This window comes from Rhinocladiella mackenziei (assembly GCF_000835555.1).
Source record: "Rhinocladiella mackenziei CBS 650.93 unplaced genomic scaffold supercont1.2, whole genome shotgun sequence".
Lineage (NCBI taxonomy): Eukaryota > Fungi > Ascomycota > Eurotiomycetes > Chaetothyriales > Herpotrichiellaceae > Rhinocladiella > Rhinocladiella mackenziei.
Window position 1 is genome coordinate 146524 of NW_013550603.1, and position 17854 is coordinate 164377.

General features: G+C 50.0%; 6 protein-coding genes across 6 annotated transcripts; 3 read left to right on the top strand and 3 right to left on the bottom strand.

The window, feature by feature from the left end:
- Positions 1–2217: 2217 nt before the first annotated feature.
- Positions 2218–2670, top strand: Z518_01856 (uncharacterized protein; the record flags this gene model as incomplete). The annotated part of the gene is made up of 1 exon (XM_013418885.1): positions 2218–2670. The coding sequence occupies one exon, from the start codon at positions 2218–2220 to the stop codon at positions 2668–2670; it is 453 nt and encodes a 150-aa protein (XP_013274339.1).
- A 643-nt stretch (positions 2671–3313) lies between these two features.
- Positions 3314–5641, bottom strand: Z518_01857 (uncharacterized protein; the record flags this gene model as incomplete). Its single annotated transcript, XM_013418886.1, has 1 exon — positions 3314–5641. One exon carries the CDS (start codon positions 5639–5641, stop codon positions 3314–3316), a length of 2328 nt encoding a protein of 775 aa, XP_013274340.1.
- Positions 5642–6641: 1000 nt separating this feature from the next.
- Positions 6642–7821, bottom strand: Z518_01858 (uncharacterized protein; the record flags this gene model as incomplete). The annotated part of the gene is made up of 2 exons (XM_013418887.1): positions 6642–7457; positions 7573–7821. The coding sequence occupies 2 exons, from the start codon at positions 7819–7821 to the stop codon at positions 6642–6644; spliced, it is 1065 nt and encodes a 354-aa protein (XP_013274341.1).
- Positions 7822–10212: 2391 nt separating this feature from the next.
- Z518_01859 (uncharacterized protein) lies at positions 10213–11325 on the top strand (the record flags this gene model as incomplete). The annotated part of the gene is made up of 1 exon (XM_013418888.1): positions 10213–11325. One exon carries the CDS (start codon positions 10213–10215, stop codon positions 11323–11325), a length of 1113 nt encoding a protein of 370 aa, XP_013274342.1.
- A 654-nt stretch (positions 11326–11979) lies between these two features.
- Positions 11980–13017, bottom strand: Z518_01860 (uncharacterized protein; the record flags this gene model as incomplete). Its single annotated transcript, XM_013418889.1, has 2 exons — positions 11980–12813; positions 12862–13017. 2 exons carry the CDS (start codon positions 13015–13017, stop codon positions 11980–11982), a joined length of 990 nt encoding a protein of 329 aa, XP_013274343.1.
- Positions 13018–13300: 283 nt separating this feature from the next.
- Z518_01861 (uncharacterized protein) lies at positions 13301–16873 on the top strand (the record flags this gene model as incomplete). The annotated part of the gene is made up of 2 exons (XM_013418890.1): positions 13301–13381; positions 13433–16873. 2 exons carry the CDS (start codon positions 13301–13303, stop codon positions 16871–16873), a joined length of 3522 nt encoding a protein of 1173 aa, XP_013274344.1.
- Between the last annotated feature and the right edge of the window lie 981 nt (positions 16874–17854).

The following is a 17854-nucleotide window of genomic DNA, read 5'->3' on the forward strand; positions in this document are numbered from 1 at the left end:
CTCATACTGCTACACATCCTGCTGCTCATGCTGATATTCGTGCTCATGCCCGGCGCGCTCTTTTGCCGAACCGCTTGTCCTCGGGACTTTCTACTTCCTTTCTCTTCGATCCGGTAAGTCTTGCTTCCACTTCCTGTATTCTGGCCTCACTCTCTTGCTCATATCTGAAGTTTTCATTAATATCGGAGAACACTCTATTTCTCTGAGAGAGTCGATCGGCCGGAGTGTTGCCCGTTTGTATCGCAGCAAAGAACCGCTCGCTCGAATCTGTAGCCTTGAAGTGCTCTAGGCAGCCAAAAGATGGTATGATCGCGTCCTCGCGAATGGATAGCCCACAAACCAGGTTGCTCTCCACTTCGACTGCGCATCACTTGAACAAGTGGAGCGTAAGCCGCACTGCTGCTGACCACCCCTAGATCGAAGAGTAGGAACAGGATCGGGTTCGCCATCTGAGTGAACACAAATTTCATCGGCTTGCGATCAGAACTCTTCTCCTTCAATTTGCCCGAATTCGGCGTCTTCGGGCTGACATTGATAAACTCCTCCCCGAAGATCTCTCTCGGTGTTGTGGCATTCTCTTTATTCTTCACCTGTACTGCGATGACTCCGCAATTCGAAGGGTCGAACGTCTCATCCTCCGTGCCATAGTACACCGGTATCAGTAGATCGTATGTTTCCTGGTTCCAACATAGCTGCATCGCAGCGCTCCGGCGTAACAGGTCCCGACATAATGCAGGAATGTCCTCGGGGGTAAGTTGTGTATCAGTTGATAGAAAATGGGTGAAGTTCATTCTAGCTTCCAGTGTCTGCTCAGGTATCTCTCGAATTGAGCCGTGATGATCTTTAGCATATAATGCCATGAGAAAGTCGCACACCGTAAAGGTTGGTGGAAATACTGGTTCACGAGCCCACCGAACCAGCAGAGATGGATGGTGCTCTCTGGCTAGGCCGTGGACTGGATCCGATGAGACCTCCCGCCGTGTGAGGGTTCGAGGTTAAGGATTCAAGCAATATGTTCTGACTAGCATCGAGTTCTAGGTACAAGACGTAGCACGAAAAGAGTTAAGATAGGATTTGATTTGATTTGATTTCATACACCCTGTGCGGGCAAAGCTACGCGCTACCTCCACTGCCGGCCGGTTCATTCTATGCCCAGGTATTTAAATCATACGGCAGCAAGGGAAGGATGATATCTCAACCAGATTCCGGCTGGGAACTCTTACGAATACGGACTGCAAATGACCTTGTTCCCCGCGGAGGTGGCCACCTTATGTCCTAAGACCGGGACTTAGACTATACGGAGAACAAATCAGTTGTTATAGTGGACAGTGCTCCGAACTAGCAGGTACCGATCTCATCGCCGATATCTAAGCCCCATGTATCGATATTTGCTAGATATATCGCCGATATTGTTGTCGGCTTTCCTAATTGGGTATACCGTCGTCCACTTCATGGTCCCATGGACTGGATCCGATGGAGGATATCGTATGGCACAGGACACCGTGATCAACATCGTCCACACGTGATCCAAAGACTGGATCCGATCAGGAGGCCCTGGCAGACAAAGGCGGCATTCTACCCATTCCTGGATGGGCCATGGACTGGATCCGATGGAGTCAGCCAATTAGAGCACATGATTAGGTTTCGGATTATATATTTTCCGGACTACGGCGGCACTCTATCCACTCCTGGATGGGTCGTGGATTGGATCCGCGGGCCAGCCAATCAGAGCACGGGATTACGTAATAACTAGGATTGTAGATTTTTCGGAGTATGGAGGGTTGGCTAATCAAGTGATACGAGAGGCCCGGGGTTGGCCCACGGACTGGATCCGATGGGGCTAGCCAATCAGAGCAAAGGACTCGGCGGTTGCCGGATTATAGATTTTCCGGATGCCGAGGGGTTGGCAAATCACGTGAATAGTTGAAGGCCGCATGTGTGCGCCGCCAAGAATGCCAAGACCAATGTGCCCAGCTCAATCACGTGATGTCTCGAGCGCAGCGAGGCCGGGGGTCTGGGGGCTAGCCCCTCAAGCTACGCTTTTACCCCTGTGGAATATCCTATAGTGTCGAAGCGCATGAGAGCTCTAAAGTGTACGGATACGTGCCAACAGCAAAAAAGGGAAGAGTAGTGCCAAATTCGGCGGCAGGTTTCCCTGCAACCTGCTCGCAATCTAGACTCGCGACTTGATCCATCAAGACGTCCAGGGCGACGAGAATGGCGCAAATCCGCATGAGTAATGACGAGGTGAGGAAAGCCATCCACACCACCAAATATGCCATCGCAAAACAAAAGACTGATTTCCAAACAAAGTTCCTGAGCCAACTCACGACTCTTCTCTCCTCAACACACTCCGCGGCTCACGGCTCCGTCTACTTGACCCAAAAGTCTTTGAGTGATTCAACTACCGAATCATCATCTTCACCACCACGGATCCTCATTCGCGCCACAAACGGACTCTCGAAGCCATATAGAACCGCCAAGCCGAAGACCAAAGAGTCCGTGAAACCGAAGGTCAAATTAGCAACAGTAGTTGAGGCGGCGGATCTGGATACGTTTTACGCGCGGTATGCGGAGGTGTGTAAGAAAGGGATGGAAGGGCTGAGGAAACGAGACAAGAAGAAGGCCAAGGAGAAAGCGAAAGCGAAAAAGAGAGGGAATCGGCGGTAGGGGAGAAGGCTGGGTCGTAACAAATTCGTCCTCGTGATTTACTGAGATCTTTTTGTCGGGCCTCGAAGATTAATCTCGTTACGAGTCAGCCATACGGCTTTACCTAACGTTTATTGGGCGCAAGGACTGCTAGAAAGGCGAATGGCCGCAAATAACTGACCATTGACCCAGAGAGCGCGAATATGGATACGGTTCAATTCTTCATGGCAAGTTACCATTGCCAGAGATCTCACAGATTGTGTCAATTTGCCTTGCGGGGTGAATTACCGACCAGGAGATGGATTCAACCAGCACGTCTTCCGCCCTTCAATGCGAGATCTGCTGTGGGTCTCAAGTGAGACGTTACTCAAAGAAGTGACTGAAGCAAACTGAAGAGGAGACAGAATCCCTGGGAAGTTGCAGGATCATATCAATCGTATTCTGTCCGGTCTGCCTCCAGTAATAATAGCATCATAACCAGTATCAATCCCACGTTTCCACCCTTCCCATGATCTCACTTACGGGTATTGATAAATGCATGGTTTGGCATCGAATCCTTGAACGCCGACGCTCGAATACAATTCCCACCGTTGAAAATCCGAATGGATCATTTGAAAAATCGACCATGTCCATGGTTCTTATCCCCATCCGCGCGAATAATAAATCAATCCAGATCAAAGATCGAATCAGCATCGTCTTCTTTGGCCATTTGTGTCTTCGCTTTGGCTTCCTCGCTTCGACATCTTCCACGGATAGGAACTCCGAAATCATCTTCATCGCTATCATCTCGTGAAGTGACTTGATCTGGGAAGCTCGAGTTTCGACGATGTTGCTCTGGTCGTCGGAATAGATCTCCACTGAGAAGGTCATTGACCGTCGCTCCACCAGCTATACGAGCCAAGATATGGACAAGCCACACGACAGCTTCAATTGGCTGCACCAATACCACAGTGCAGGCTTTCTGGAGGATAGTCGCGGTAAGATGGTTTCCATGATTTGGAGGTGGAGGTGAGAATAGGGTTGCAGATGGTGGTAGAGGTGACAGCGAACGTTTTACCCTCAAACGCCGCCTCAAACCATCCTGGACTGGTGATGAGGGTGTGTGAACTTCAGGCCAAGAGGAATCCGAAGCTAAGGATCTGGCAAGTCCCGGTGTTGGAGGTTTATCGAGGGAATCGCTTGTGAGCGGCCGCCAATCGGCATTGGGCCCCGAAGGATCATCTATCGTTGATGCGGTCACTGTTAATTCCGATAACTCCCTTCGGTGCTGCCGTATATTCGTGCTGAATGGACCAAACGTTTCAGCATTAGGTGTCGTTTCCGAACCGATACTGTCAACGTGCTCCTGCAGCGATTCCTGGGTCAGGGAGTTCGTTGTGTGGAAAGAATCAACACTTGAAACGCGACTCAGTGAGCCGTCATCTTGATTTCCAACGCTCGAGTTGTCACCCTGTGGTGCAACCTCCCCATTCCACTCAGATGTTCCGGGCTCTTTGGCGAAGTTGTCCACAGGCAGTAGAGTCTCGGGACTCGGCATGGGAGACCCGGCGGCAGACTTGTCAACGGATTTCGAAAAGCCCTCTCCCGAGACAACGGAGACCGAATAAGGCGTAGGGTCAATGTCATTGGTCTGGAAAGACTCTTTGCTCACTTGGGGTGGTTCATGGAAAGACCTTACGGCAGAAGAATCTTCTTCTGCTTCATTGCTCTCAGAAAGATTTCGCCCAGAGACACCATCATTCGATGTCTCAGCTTCAATTGTTTCCTCTTGAGGTGCCTCCTCTTCCGGCTTTTCTTGCCACTCTTCTTTCTTGTGCCGATCTTCAGGGACTGTCTCACCCAGGGTGTCTTCCCGAGAATGTATCGATGGCGCGTCTCCTTCTGTCGATGCTCTCATGCCAGCCTGCAGGCCCGCAGGCAGTCTCTCAGCAGCCTCTGAGGATGATCCCTCTACCATTGTTGTCGAGTTCAAAGCTTCCGCGGAATCAGGTGTCGTACATTTGTCAGTGGCGGCCACATCATCCGTAGGAGCCGATGATTCTTGGTGCTCTGATTCATTGATAGATCCGTCATCCTCCTCTGGTACAGATCGTGTCTCGTTTTGGTGCGGATCACCTTCGCTAGATCCCACCCATGGCCGTCTTTCACCGGCATCCTCGCTAGACGCCAGACTAGATGAGGTCGTTGATTGATATCCTTCTCCATCATGCTGAGTTAGTGGAGATGACCCACGACTTGGATTGTAACCATAGTCTGACCCACGTCGCCCATATGTCGGAAGAGGTGTCGGGGTATTTTGTCCTTGCAAACTCCAAGTGCGGGTGTTCTTGGTCCTTGGTAGAGGATCAGTGTTCGGAGTGGCGGGCGGTGGAGGCTGTTTTCGTTTCCAGGTTCCTTTCCGTCGAGGCGTCATGGCGTCGTCGGGGAGATTCACGTGAAATGCCCGCTTGAACGGACATGGAGTCCTTTCAAAACGGAGGACTTTGTTCAACACAGTTTTCAATTCCTGGACCTTCTCTTTGTCCACTTCCGTCTCGGAGGGCAATTCTATTCGGTAGTAGCGGAACTTGCCAGTTCGCAACACGAACTTGGATTCTCCGTCTACACACCAACACTGCGAATTACGCATAATCGTGTGGATGACTCTCTGGTCGGTCGACTTGAGAAAATTACCAGATCCACGAACTTTCTCGATCACCATGCCTCCAGTGGAAGCAAGGGTCTCTGTCCGCGACCGCCATGGTAGAGTCTCAATCGTATCAACAGGGTAGTCGGTATCCGGCGATATTTCCTTGCTTTGTGGGGGAATCGAATCGGTCGGGGGAGAGAAGGTCACAATTCGCACAGAGGGATGTGAGTACAAGATATTGGCATCAGCATCGGCTTTGTCGAGTCCCGCGGTTTCATGAAGGGAGAGAGAGCGCGACGGGACTGTGAAGGTTCTGCGGTACCCTTGTAGCGGGGGACGGTCGCCGTAGGAGGGTGTAGCCATGCTGCATCTTTATAGCTCATAGCATTTGTACCTAAGTCGCCTGGTAAACGCTAATGGTAGATTTTACTTTGATGGTCAGTTTTTCTGATATAAAACATTGTTTTGTTGTTGAGGGTTGGATGGCGCGGTTGAGTGCGCCTTGAACCGAGAAACGATGATGTATAGAAGCTCCAAGCCGCGCATCAGACGCAATCTTGGCGACTACAAACGGGTATGTGCCGCTTTTACAATTCCTAGAAATTGGGATGGGCTCGCTCATGGCACTGTTCTCTACAGGTGAAACCTGCAAGCTCAACTTTGATGTCCAATTTTATCCTTCCTGCGCACAATACAGACTCTCGAGTAATTGAGCATGATGGATGGCTTGGTTATACTCGGTAACTAAGTTTTTCCATTCCGCATCCTGTAGTAATGGCCACGAAGGCTAGAGTTCATAAGCCGCCCCGGATATTGGCTGATGAGGCTCCTAGGGCTCAACAACAGACCAGATGTGACCAGTACATGAAATTACTCGACTTCTAGGTAAGCCCTTGAGGCGAAGGAGGAACCAAACATCTCCGTTACCCGGCGAAGATAGATATTACTGCAGAAACAAACACCTGCAAATCAATAATTACTAGCCAAAGTGATTGGTTCAATTAGGTAGGTGAGTTGGTTGGTCGAGGCGTCACGACCGAAATCCCCCGTCACGCTTAGGACATGATCAGTATACTGTAATCAGAATGTCTATATGATTATGTGATGCCGTACAAGCGTGATTCCCAAACCACAAGGCCACGACCAAGGATTCCAGGCAAGTTCGACCCCCGAAAACTTCATATAGTTTTCATCTTCAAAACCTCGCTCGTCCATACCAAAGGGAATAGCTCTGGCCTGAGGATTTGGCGTAAGCTTGGGGGCTTTCTCTCAAAGGATTGCCATAGTACTCGCCGGGCTAGCCACACCTCCATGAACATTGAGTGGTGAAGAAGACAAAAAGAAAGACCACATTTTCGCTTCCTTACAATACTGCGCAAGATCTTCGAGCCACAGCATTTCTGCTATAGGGCAGCCCCAATCCCGCAATGAGGACTTCATGGAAGAGGAAGCCAGCCGAGGGTTCTGGAGGAAAACACTCCCAGCCGGGAGCATACCCCCCTACCGCGGAGAACCTATTGTCGCAAAGCCATTTTAGTAGCCTTGGATCCTGTTGGACTCCGCTTGCGGCTGGTGGCATTGTTGTCCCAGCAGATTCTTCTTCGTGCTCGTTGAGCTGGAGATACGCTTGTGTATAGCCGGATCTGATGAACAAGATGTCACCTGCACGTAGCTCTAGAGATTGCTTGGAGGCTCTTTTCTGAGCTTCAAAGCAGTCCATCAAGTCGTCAAATTCGATCGAGGCGCCTCTAATCGGATCGAAAATTCTCCTCTGTTCTTCAACGTACGTCCAGTAATCGATCAGTACTCCGCGACCAGCGATACCACCGGCCTTGTGCCAGTTCTGCAAGCCCAAATGGCCTTCCTTTCCTTTTAGAACCAGATCTGCGTCCGTCCCATTGTAGAAAAGTCGTTCTCGCTGATAGGCGAAGTGACGCAGGCCGTCCCACTGGCTGCTTTTCTGGGTATTGAAAATAAGCTGGACGAGGGCACGCATCGCTAGTCCATCAGAAGAGACAAGCGGCTCATTGACAATTCGGTGCCTCACATAGTCGTCCAAAGCAAGCAGAGGTCCCGATTGTATTATCCCGTGATCGAACTTGTGCTCATGCCTGCCGAAGCCAGGAGTCGTTGGCAGATGCAAGCCCCCAGCGGTAAAGACGTGAGCGACCGCAATGTGCTAAAGCATACAAGTATAATGGACCTACCCATATCTCTGGTGAAGAATGTACTCCTTTTCAAAGACACTCTGTCGCTCGTTAGAGTATACTCGTCCCAAGTCGACTCATGCTTACCACAGTCCTCTCACCAGCCTTGTAAAAGTTCTTAGAAATTAGCACGGCGTGGCTCCATATCTTGGTCTCATTGATATCGCTGAACTCGACGACAGGAAGGGAGGCAATAAACTCGTCAGTGAGATTGGGAAGGACCTCGGAATATGGGACCAGTTCTATCAGCCCATATTCGGAGCAATAGCCTGCCAGCATCTTGGCGCCTGCCTCGATTTCGTCTTTGGCGCAGTACAGCTTAGCTGCGGGCCACATAGAATGGACACTGAGATTATTTGTGCAGATGTTTCCCCAGTAATCCTCTGGTGTCCCCCCAGTAAAGGTGAACTCGGCGATATCTGTACGAATGCCATCAATGCACACAGTTGGGTCGTAGCCCAGGGCCTGGCGAGAGGGTGTATGTCAAAACAATGAAAAGAGTTGATAGTTCCATAATAGCGACGAAGGCCGTAGCTTGGGTCGAGCATATCAAGTTGACACCAGATGCCCCAAGTTCGTCCAGATATACACCTCGGATGGCGGCCGAAAGATGAGAAAATCTGTCCAGCTCCTCCAAGGCCTCCATTGCAAAATGGGCATAGGTTCTATCCAACTTCGCCGACCGAAAGTATTACAATCCACACGCAGATTCAAAATATTTTCTTTTGTTTGACTAAAAGTTCCCCTCGCCTGGCTTGCATACAGTTCGTGTGAAGAGCTGGCCTGTCGAGAGCTGACGAATTCTAGACTCTGTAGGATATGTGTGGGTAATGATCTCCTGATTGTTCAAGACCAAAATGACTTCGCGATAGGTGCATTAGTTGAACAAAGCACCACTAGTCTGATGGTATCAAAACCAGTCTGAAAGATACCCTCAAGGAGAATCCCTAGCACACTCTCGGCGTGGGATAGACGGGGTTCAAGAAACGCCATGCACTAGAGTTGATGGCAATGGAGGAAGCTTGCATTGGAGGGATAAGCTCGACAGGTGCCTTTCAAGCTCATCAAGCACACCGAAGCGTTTGCGTGCCCAGAAAACCCGCCAAAGTGAAAAGAAGCATATTGTTGATCGTCTCTCAAAACCTTGGCCAGGATCTGCTTAATCAGGTTTAATCTGTCGCATGCAAGCACTCACGTATTCGGAATTCTGGTGTCACGTTGGGAATCCGGGCAGAGGGAGATTCTAAACTTCGGCTCCCGAAAAGACCGTCGATAGATGGGGAGAAATGTACGCTCGTCCCAAACCCGAAGAGGAGGAAGTAAGCGATTCCTTCATGGATCAGTTGATTTGGTCGAGTAAAAGGATTGTCGAGACAGTAGTTCCCGATGGTGCAATGTCAAATGAGGGTGGAACGACAGGAAGCGTGATGGAGATCATCAGATTAAAAAAAGGCGATTATCTTATCTGATAAAAATTTGATAAGGTTTACCCCCTTTCACTTCTCTAGGAGTTTTCTCGGCCTAACGATGCAAGCTTTGTGTCCATCTCAGCAACTGTGTCATTTCTATTGGCAACCTTTCGTTAGGTGCTTTTCTCATCCTTCCAAAAGACCTGGACGAACCAAAACATCATGCGATTGTTTAACCGATATCGGATCCCTCTGCCATCGTTACTTTAGCAACGCAGAAAATCCTGAATAATCTTGAAGATCAACGAAAAAGTATTTTCTCTACAGCTCCTACACCTCTGATGCCGAAGCCCGTGGCAACAAAACGGGTCTCGGATCCATAGCATGTTTGCGATAGCTCCGAGGTGGTCAAATAATGTGAGTGCGCGAGATGTATTTTGTGGGCCATCCACTGTGGCCCAATGAAGTGATTTCCCACTCATGGTCCTTCACTCATTGCTTTCTATGGTCGCGGTTTCGCGATGAGTCAGACACACAAAGGCCACTATTCTGCGTCTTTTTGGGATTGGGATGAATGAGATGTGGTGTTGCGTTGACCATAGAAAATTGTGAACGGGAGCGAAAACAATTCAGGAAGCAAATGGTGGGGGCATTTATACCCAGATGGCCCCCCCCCCCCCCCCCCTCCCTTACATTCTGTCACGATGGGACCCTCTGAGGATCGCGTATCTCACCGCGCGGTACTACTCGAGTGGAATCTTAGTGTAATCCTGGTGTCCCCCTGGTGATATATCTGCGGCCTAATACCCCCACCGCATACCACCGCCTTGACCTCTTGCGACGATTTCCAATCCATGTGAGTATCGACATTCCGTTTACTTCCAATATTGCAAAATTGACCTCGAGAGGATCTATGTCAAAATGTTTCCAGAGTCCAAATCAATACATGGCGAACCGACTGTTGCCGCTACTCGGTGATGACCAAGCCATAAGTTGGACGGAATTCAAAGTCTGAATGGATGATCGACAAGCAGCGGCATTACATTAGAAGATGATCACCGATCTCACGCGCTATAAATGACGGCAAAAGGCAGAGCGAAGACGATGAACAGCCCATCACCATTTTGTTCAGCCTTGTATGGCAGAACATAGAGCCTCCCAGACGCTGTTTACGTAGCTGTGACATCGAAGCCATAGCTTCACAGGTCAATTCCTGTTGCCGCAAGATACTGACCGGCTCTCTCCCTTAATTATCCAAGTTTTATGCAGGCCACCTCGCACTGAATTCTTACTTTCCTTGTCTAATTTCAATATTATCATGTCGAACTTCGATCCAAACGCTATCCTTCGCGGGGCTCAGCTTACCTTTGTAGGAGCACACCGCGCAATGCAAAACCCAGAACTCTTCACAACGACACACTACCGTCAGGCTGCAATAGCGGTATGCGCCGGCCTGGCCATCCATATAATCCTCAACATTCCCATCTACGCCGTGAAATTCCTCCTATTAATCATCTCCGCCGTCGTCGACCTCGACCACGAAACGTGGGACGATAGGCTCGTCAACGGGCTAGATTTCATATCGAAATCCGTGCTCCAGATCCCTTTCTTCCTCATGACCGTCATGAGCTCCGTGACACCCACTCTGGACGATCTTTTCATGGACTCCTTGGCATGGGTTGACCAAACGTACGTGCAGAAACACAAGTCCGACGACCCCGCCACTCTGCGAGCTCTGTACTACCCAACGCTGAAGATGTACTTGACGCACGATGAGAGGGAGAAGAAGGAGAAGCGGAGCCTCGTCGACCGCCTCATCCTTTTCACTGCGAAATACGCCCGACGAGCGGCGATTTCGCTTACCATCTACGCCTTGACGTTCGTGCCCGTCGTCGGTCCGTTTGTCCTTCCCGCCGCTTCCTTCTATACATTCAACAGAGCTGTTGGACCCGTCCCGGCCGGCATCGTTTTCGCATGTGGCCTTGTCGTGCCCAAACACTACATGGTGTCCTTTCTACAAACCTACTTCTCCAGCCGGAGCCTCATGTCGCGTCTCCTCGAACCATATTTCAAGCGTATCCGATTCACAAAGCAACAGAAGAAGATCTGGTTCATCGACCGAAGTGGCGTCTTGTTCGGCTTCAGTGTCGCCTTTGCAATCGTGGTCAAGATCCCTTTACTCGGTGTACTGATGTACGGCATCGCCGAGGCGAGCACCGCGTATTTGATCACGAAAATCACAGAGCCGCCGCCTCCCCCCGCTGGCGACAATAAGGAGTTCATCGAGAGTGAGGTCCGATGGAAGAATAAACATCTATTCCTCAATTTGCCGCTTGATAAGCTTGACGAGTTTAATGCCCGTATGACGGGTGCCGAGAAGCTGCCTGCGATTGCGAGCACTGCTGAGATTCCAAGACGGAAGTTCACCTGAGAGAAGACCAATCGACGAACGTGTGGATCATATGGCAGCTTCTCATGAAGGACTGTGTCAGAACAGAAGGGCCGACATCAAGGAGTCCAATGGGTAACGCAACTCTTACCGCTTTGGATCGTTGCCGCGAACGCGTCGGACCCGAAGGCATAATGGCGTCCTTTTGAGGCCAAATTATGCCAGCCAAACTTGCTGTAAGGTGATTCACTACTGTCCACTTCTTTGCTTTGCGTCTTGAATGGCGCAGCGAAAGAGAATTTGGGTGGGGAAGGGGAGGGGAAATCCTAGGAATTCTGGACCTATAAAGATATTGTGCCCCGTAGAGGGCAACGTAAGCGATACTCTATCTGTATGATCTGTTTTGGGGAAAGAGAATCTGGCCTCCAGATTGATTGAAATACAATCAAACCGTCTTATGCCTTCAAGCCGGCCGATGGAGTGCAGATACCGTTGCCATAGAAGCACCTAGACCACTCACTCGGACGGCGAACCAATCGTCCTATTTCAGCACTGGCTTTACCATCTCCCCCCTGCTAGCATAGGTCTCGGGTTGACGAGGTGCTTTTGGGGACGATACATGCGTAAGTAGACTCTTCCGCGTACGACTTTCGGAGGTCCTTTTTGGGCAAATTTTTCTTCGCTGAATAGTCGGTTTTATTTATATTCATAAAATCCTTTTCCGCTCTTCTTGCCCAACCAACCCGCGTCCACGTATTGTCTCAGTAAAACACTCGGTCTGTACTTGCTGTCACCCAGACCAGCATGCAGGGTTTCCATAATGGCCAGGCAAGTATCCAAGCCAATAAAATCTGCCAGAGTAAGAGGACCCATCGGGACGTTGGTACCATTCTTCATAATATTATCGATATCCTCTTTCTTGCCCACTCCAGTCTCAAGGCAGATGATAGCTTCATTGATATATGGCATTAAAATTCTGTTGGCGAGGAATCCAGGACTGTCAGCCGAGACAGAACAAACTTTTCCCATCTTTTCACAAAAAGCTATCGCAGTAGCCAAAGTCTCAGGCGAGGTTTGCAGACCGGAGATTATTTCCACACCTTTCTGTACAGGAACTGGGTTCATGAAATGTGTAGAGATGACGCGGGAGGAGGCAGAGGTGTCGGTGGGATCCGTTGTTGTAGCACGCGCGATCTTGGTGATACTGATGCTCGAAGTGTTTGTAGCAAGGATTGCATGTTTAGGACATATCTCGGCCAATTCTGCAAATATCCTTTCCTTCAGGGAAGGAATCTCAGGTACAGCCTCGATAACCATGTCGACATCCGAGAGGTCGGACATCTTTGTGGTGCCCTTTAATCGCTCTTTAGTGGCCTTTGCGACCTCTTCTGTGATTTTCTGCTTCGAAACGTCTTTCGCAAGGAGCTTGTCTGCAAATGCGAGACCCTTGTCGAGGGATGGCTGCGAGTTGTCCACTAGTGTTACAGGAACTTGAGCTTTTTGAGCGGCGACGAGGGCAATTCCCAGACCCTGATGGCTGTCAGTCTATTGAATCCCTCATGGTCACACTCTTCATACCATTTGTCCAGCTCCTACAACACCTAGTTTCCTCACTTCAAAAGCCAGTGCCGGTGTGGAGGAAAATTGGCGACTGATTGAGGCAAGCCTCTGGGAGGCGACGGATGACTTTGAAGAAGCCATCAGTCTGGTGGACAACCCTGATAGTGAAGCCATCAAGATGCGAGTACAAGGTGTTCCCAGGATCGGATTCGAGAAAAGGCTAGCGTTCTTAAATCTCAACGCAACGGATCCGATTCGGATTTCAATGTCGTTGAACCGAGGTTGACGACAAAATGACCAGCTTGGTTTGGCGTCGCTCCTGAGCATGCTGGATTGCGGCACGTCACTTCGTTTGGTTCACCTTAGATCCGCAGTAGCCTATTAACGCGCCGGGGCAGGACGCGTCTCGACGGAACTACAACCAACCACGCAGTAACGATTGAACAGGACACCACACATGGAGGACGACAACCCGTTCAGCAAAGCTCAAACTGTTCATCCTGAAGTCCGGGCCTACGTGTACAGCCTGGTCAACGCCGTAGGTGGATCCTCGTACTATTGACTTTGCAGGAAATTGACATTTAAATAGCTTGGTGGAAGCAGCACAGACGACGATGGTCGTTACGTCCTTGGTGATGATGCCCTTGCGTGTCTTCGAGACCTAAAGCGATGGTTGAAGTTGTATGATGAGAAAAACAACCGACTTGATGTGGCAAGATGTCTCGCGGAAGCCAAACTCGTCGGAGGAGATCTGATACCAATTCTCGCGTCGTGGCCGGAAGATGGCAGGGAGAACAAGCTCAAGGCAAGAGTCGCACTGGCATGCCTGGAACTTCTCGTTCCTTTAACATGGCCTCTGGAAAATGGCGGAGAAATGACCGTGAACCATCATCGACACACGCCATATATTCAACAAGCGCAGGTGGTTTACAAGGCCGCTATTCTGGGTTGCGATACCTGCGGTATTTTGCGGCAGGTCGTACGAATTGGCTTGCCCTCCATCGCGGTGGCGAGAAATGAACGGACGAATCGAGACGAGGGCATCCTCAAGCTGATGCTCTACTTCTTCCGGAATGTGGCAGTCATCCGGCAGATTCCAAATTTACCCAGTCAAGGCCTAGATTCGGAGGTCTCCAGATCAGCGACAATCGAAGCGTTTAGAGATCAAGATGTGTTTGCCTTGCTGTTGACCATCTGCTCCATTATGGGAGAAGATTTCAATTTGCAAGATGTCATTGTCCTGGACATCATCTTTAACTTAATCAAAGGAGTTCACCCGAGAAGATTATGGATGACTGAACAAGAGCGCAGAGGCCTGGGTGTGTCAGACCTGAGTGCTGCACTGGCACTGGAGAATACCGAGGCCAAGGATGCAAAACGCCACCAATGGAGCCGGCACGGTCGATTTGGCACGATGGTCTGGGTCAAACGGGAGGGCGGAAAGATGTCTGCTGTTTCCGGTCAGGACAACCTCAGAGACGATCAACAAGCATTCTTCAATATGGACCAAACGAAGAAATGGAGCAGGCCACAGCAGAAACGCCGAGATATTGACCACACCATCCACGATTTTGACCGCTCTACCCGACTGACGGAGTCTGCTACCATAAAGTTGCGAAATTTTGTGGAAGAGTTCCTAGACTCCGGATTCAATCCCTTTTTTACCCACCTCCGCAAAGCTATTGAGCGGGAGGCAGAGCGCTTACTGGACGTCAACTATCGCCAATTCTTCTACACCGTGGCATGGTTCCTCGAAGCGGAACGAATCCGTCGAGAAGTCAGCAAGAAGGAAGCCAAGCCAAACAAGGTGCGAACGGACTTTGATGACGAGAGCTATTCGCTAGTGGCCGCCGTCCTAAACCAAGAGACATTCATCATGCTCAATCGATTCATGCAAGTGTCTTTGGACAATAAAGAGTGGCAAGATCTAAACGCCAGCATGCGATGCTTCACGCAGATCTTACTTACCGTACAGGAAATGGCGCAAAGTCCCTTGGAAGAAGACCGGGAAATTGCAGACAATATTCAAAACCGCATATTTTACGAAGAAACGACGCATGACCGAATAGTAGGCATTCTGAAAGGCTACAAAGATCAAGGGTTCGGTTACCTCGATGCATGTACTGAATTGTCGCATGTCTTTCTACGTATGTTGGAGAGATATTCAAAAGAGAACGTGGATCTTCAGATTCGTTCTCGACGGAGGGCACAGAAGAAGCGCAAAGAAGCTGAGAGAAGAGCTGCTCAGCCAGGGGAGGACCCAACAGCCGATGATGAGGAGTCGGAGGATGAAGACATCGCTGATGTTGTTCAAGTCTCCAAGGAACGCAAGTTTGACTTCAATCGATTTGCAGCGAAATTTTCCTCACAAGCGTCGGTGAATACCTTTGTCGTGTTTACCACATTCTACCGAGATCTCAATGCCGAACAACTCAAACGAGCCCATCGATTCTTCCATCGGGTGGCCTTTAAGCAAGATCTGGCGGTGTTGTTGTATCGAGTTGACATAATTGCTCTATTCTACAAAATGGTCAAGGGTCCAGATGGTCTTGATGTGAAACATTCGATGTACAAGGAATGGTCCGAATTTTCCCGCCAAGTGTTCAAGAAGCTGTTGAAAAAGATCGACCAGAGGCCAGAGCTATTGGTGGAAATGCTGTACAGTAAGATCAATTCGACGTTATACTACCTCGAGTTTGGCCAAGAGAAACAAACAGCGGCAGCAACTCGGCCGCCCGCAGAGCTGGAAATCAGACCGGCACCGGGGAGAGACGTCAAGGAACAGATCGGAATCGTTGTTACTGTGCTCGTAAAGGATGGAAAGACCGATCTTGTGCGATGGGTCAAAGATATGCTGGGAAAAGCCATTGAGGAGAGGCATGGCTGGGAAGCGGACGCGGAAGCGCGGAGAGTTGCTGCCATCGAAGCCGCCCAAAATGATAATGAGCCTCCTCCTGAGGTCGATGTCGGTCAGCCTACCTATATTACCGTCCGTCCAACATCGGAAGAGATAAAGACCGCAATGTTCAAGAATGGACGCTTGCGGTTGTTGATGCGTCTTGTCGGATTTGATCTACTCGGAGATGAGGATGTTTTCGGAGCAAGCTGGATCGTACCTGCTGTCCTATCTGCCGAGAACCTTGCTGAATCCAAAAGCACTATCGAACAATATGAACAATCGCCCTGGCAGGGTGAAGACGAGAATGAAGATGCGGAGGATATGATACGTCGAGCGAGGAATAAAGATAAAAAGACCCAAGATCATGACGAAGAAGCACCTCGATATGCATTTGTGGACGACTCAGAGGGCGAAGAAGAATTCATGTTCCCTGACAACCCTCGGAAAAAGAGATCCAAGAATCCCATTGAAGAGCTCAGAGCTCGACGCAAGAGGAAGCGTGCTGAGACTGAGGGAGAAGACGAGATCGACGAAGAACTTGCAGCGCAGAGGAGAGCAGCACGTGAAGCTGCGGCACGTGAGAGACGCCTGAGGATCAAAAGTGAAGCCTACATTAGAGACAGCGATGACGAGACGGATGAGGAGGGAGATCGCCTGTTCTTTGAGAAGGAAGAACGGGTACGGCAGAGACAGAGGGAGAATATTCGCAAGCAGATGGCTCTGGCAATCGATGAGCAGACTTCCAAAGGGAATGGAAAGGGAAAGCGCAAGAAGGTAGCTGCGCCAGCCCTTGAGCAAGAACAAGACAGCGACGATGATCTTCTCATGGTTGACCTGGATGACGAGCACAACGAGACTGCCTCATCACAACCTCGAAGGGAATCAGAGACGGAGGAAGAGGAGGATACACCGTTGTCCTCTCAGAATTCGACAGCGGCCAAAGACTTTCCAGCAGAAAAGACAGCACCTCAAGAAATGGCACAACTGCGGGCGAATCCAAGCACTAACTCGGGTAAAGGGATCATCGAGGCAGGAATGGACGACAGTGATGCTGATGAGGATGTTGTACCTGTTCCACGCCGGCGACAGGTGATAGGTGGCATTATTGTGGATAGTGATGATGACGAGTGAAGGACGATAGAACGTATGGCGGCTGAATTCGATTTCGATGCCCTGGTGTTCGTGTCCATTAGTAGATTCGGGTCGGCCTTTCCAAATCATCAATACCCGTTTAAATCAGACCTGGAAGCCCAAATCACACAAATTCCGGACAATTTTTGCTACTGTCGTGAGGGACCGAGGCTAGCCTTGCTCATCCAAAGACGAGCCTGAATCCTGGAAAGAGAAACTTGCCCCCTATGCTCGATCATGGATGAATCATCTGGATACAGAGCGCAACAAGAATGGAGTTGTATCTTTCGCGTTCTACAGTGGTCATCAAGACCCCAAGCAACGCTTCAACCCGGGAGCGGATCTAGAGACGGTCACTGATGCGGTGGCCCAGTCCAATCAACTGATGTATTTCTAGGATCTCGCACATTTCGAACTAGCAGGAGGGTCTTGGAAGGACCATGTCACGTTGAAACGAAGGCGGAGACAAGTCTGATGTTTCTGCAGGCTCTGTAGCCAGGCTAGATATCTCTATGATCTGCTCCAGGTGTGAATTTCACACTCTATGATTCTCTTGAGCAGGAAATGGGGTACGAGATTGGTGTAGGCACGTCTTGAGAAAATCGTTGATGGCGAGCTGAGTGAATGAATGATCCACGACTTGACCCCGTATCCGTCGATTCATACCCTTAGTCGTATTTTTCCCCCTTCTCGTCTCTCCGTAGTCCGGGGTTTGCATCATTGAATGGATATCCCGAAGAGATGGACGGAGAGGGTGCCGCGGAAGGGCGTGTAAAGCCAAGCCCCCGCTTTCAGCACTATCTTTTGCGGATGTGGGCTTCCGTAACCATGATAGTGGGCCCCTCTCAATGTTGCTGGCCCAAGTCAAATACGCCGACGCTTGCAGATGCCACTCCCATGCTTAACTGGTCCACGGAGTATCTACTGTAGAGTAGCTCACTGATCCCAGAGCCTTCAGCTGCAGCATCAGCTTGCGATAGG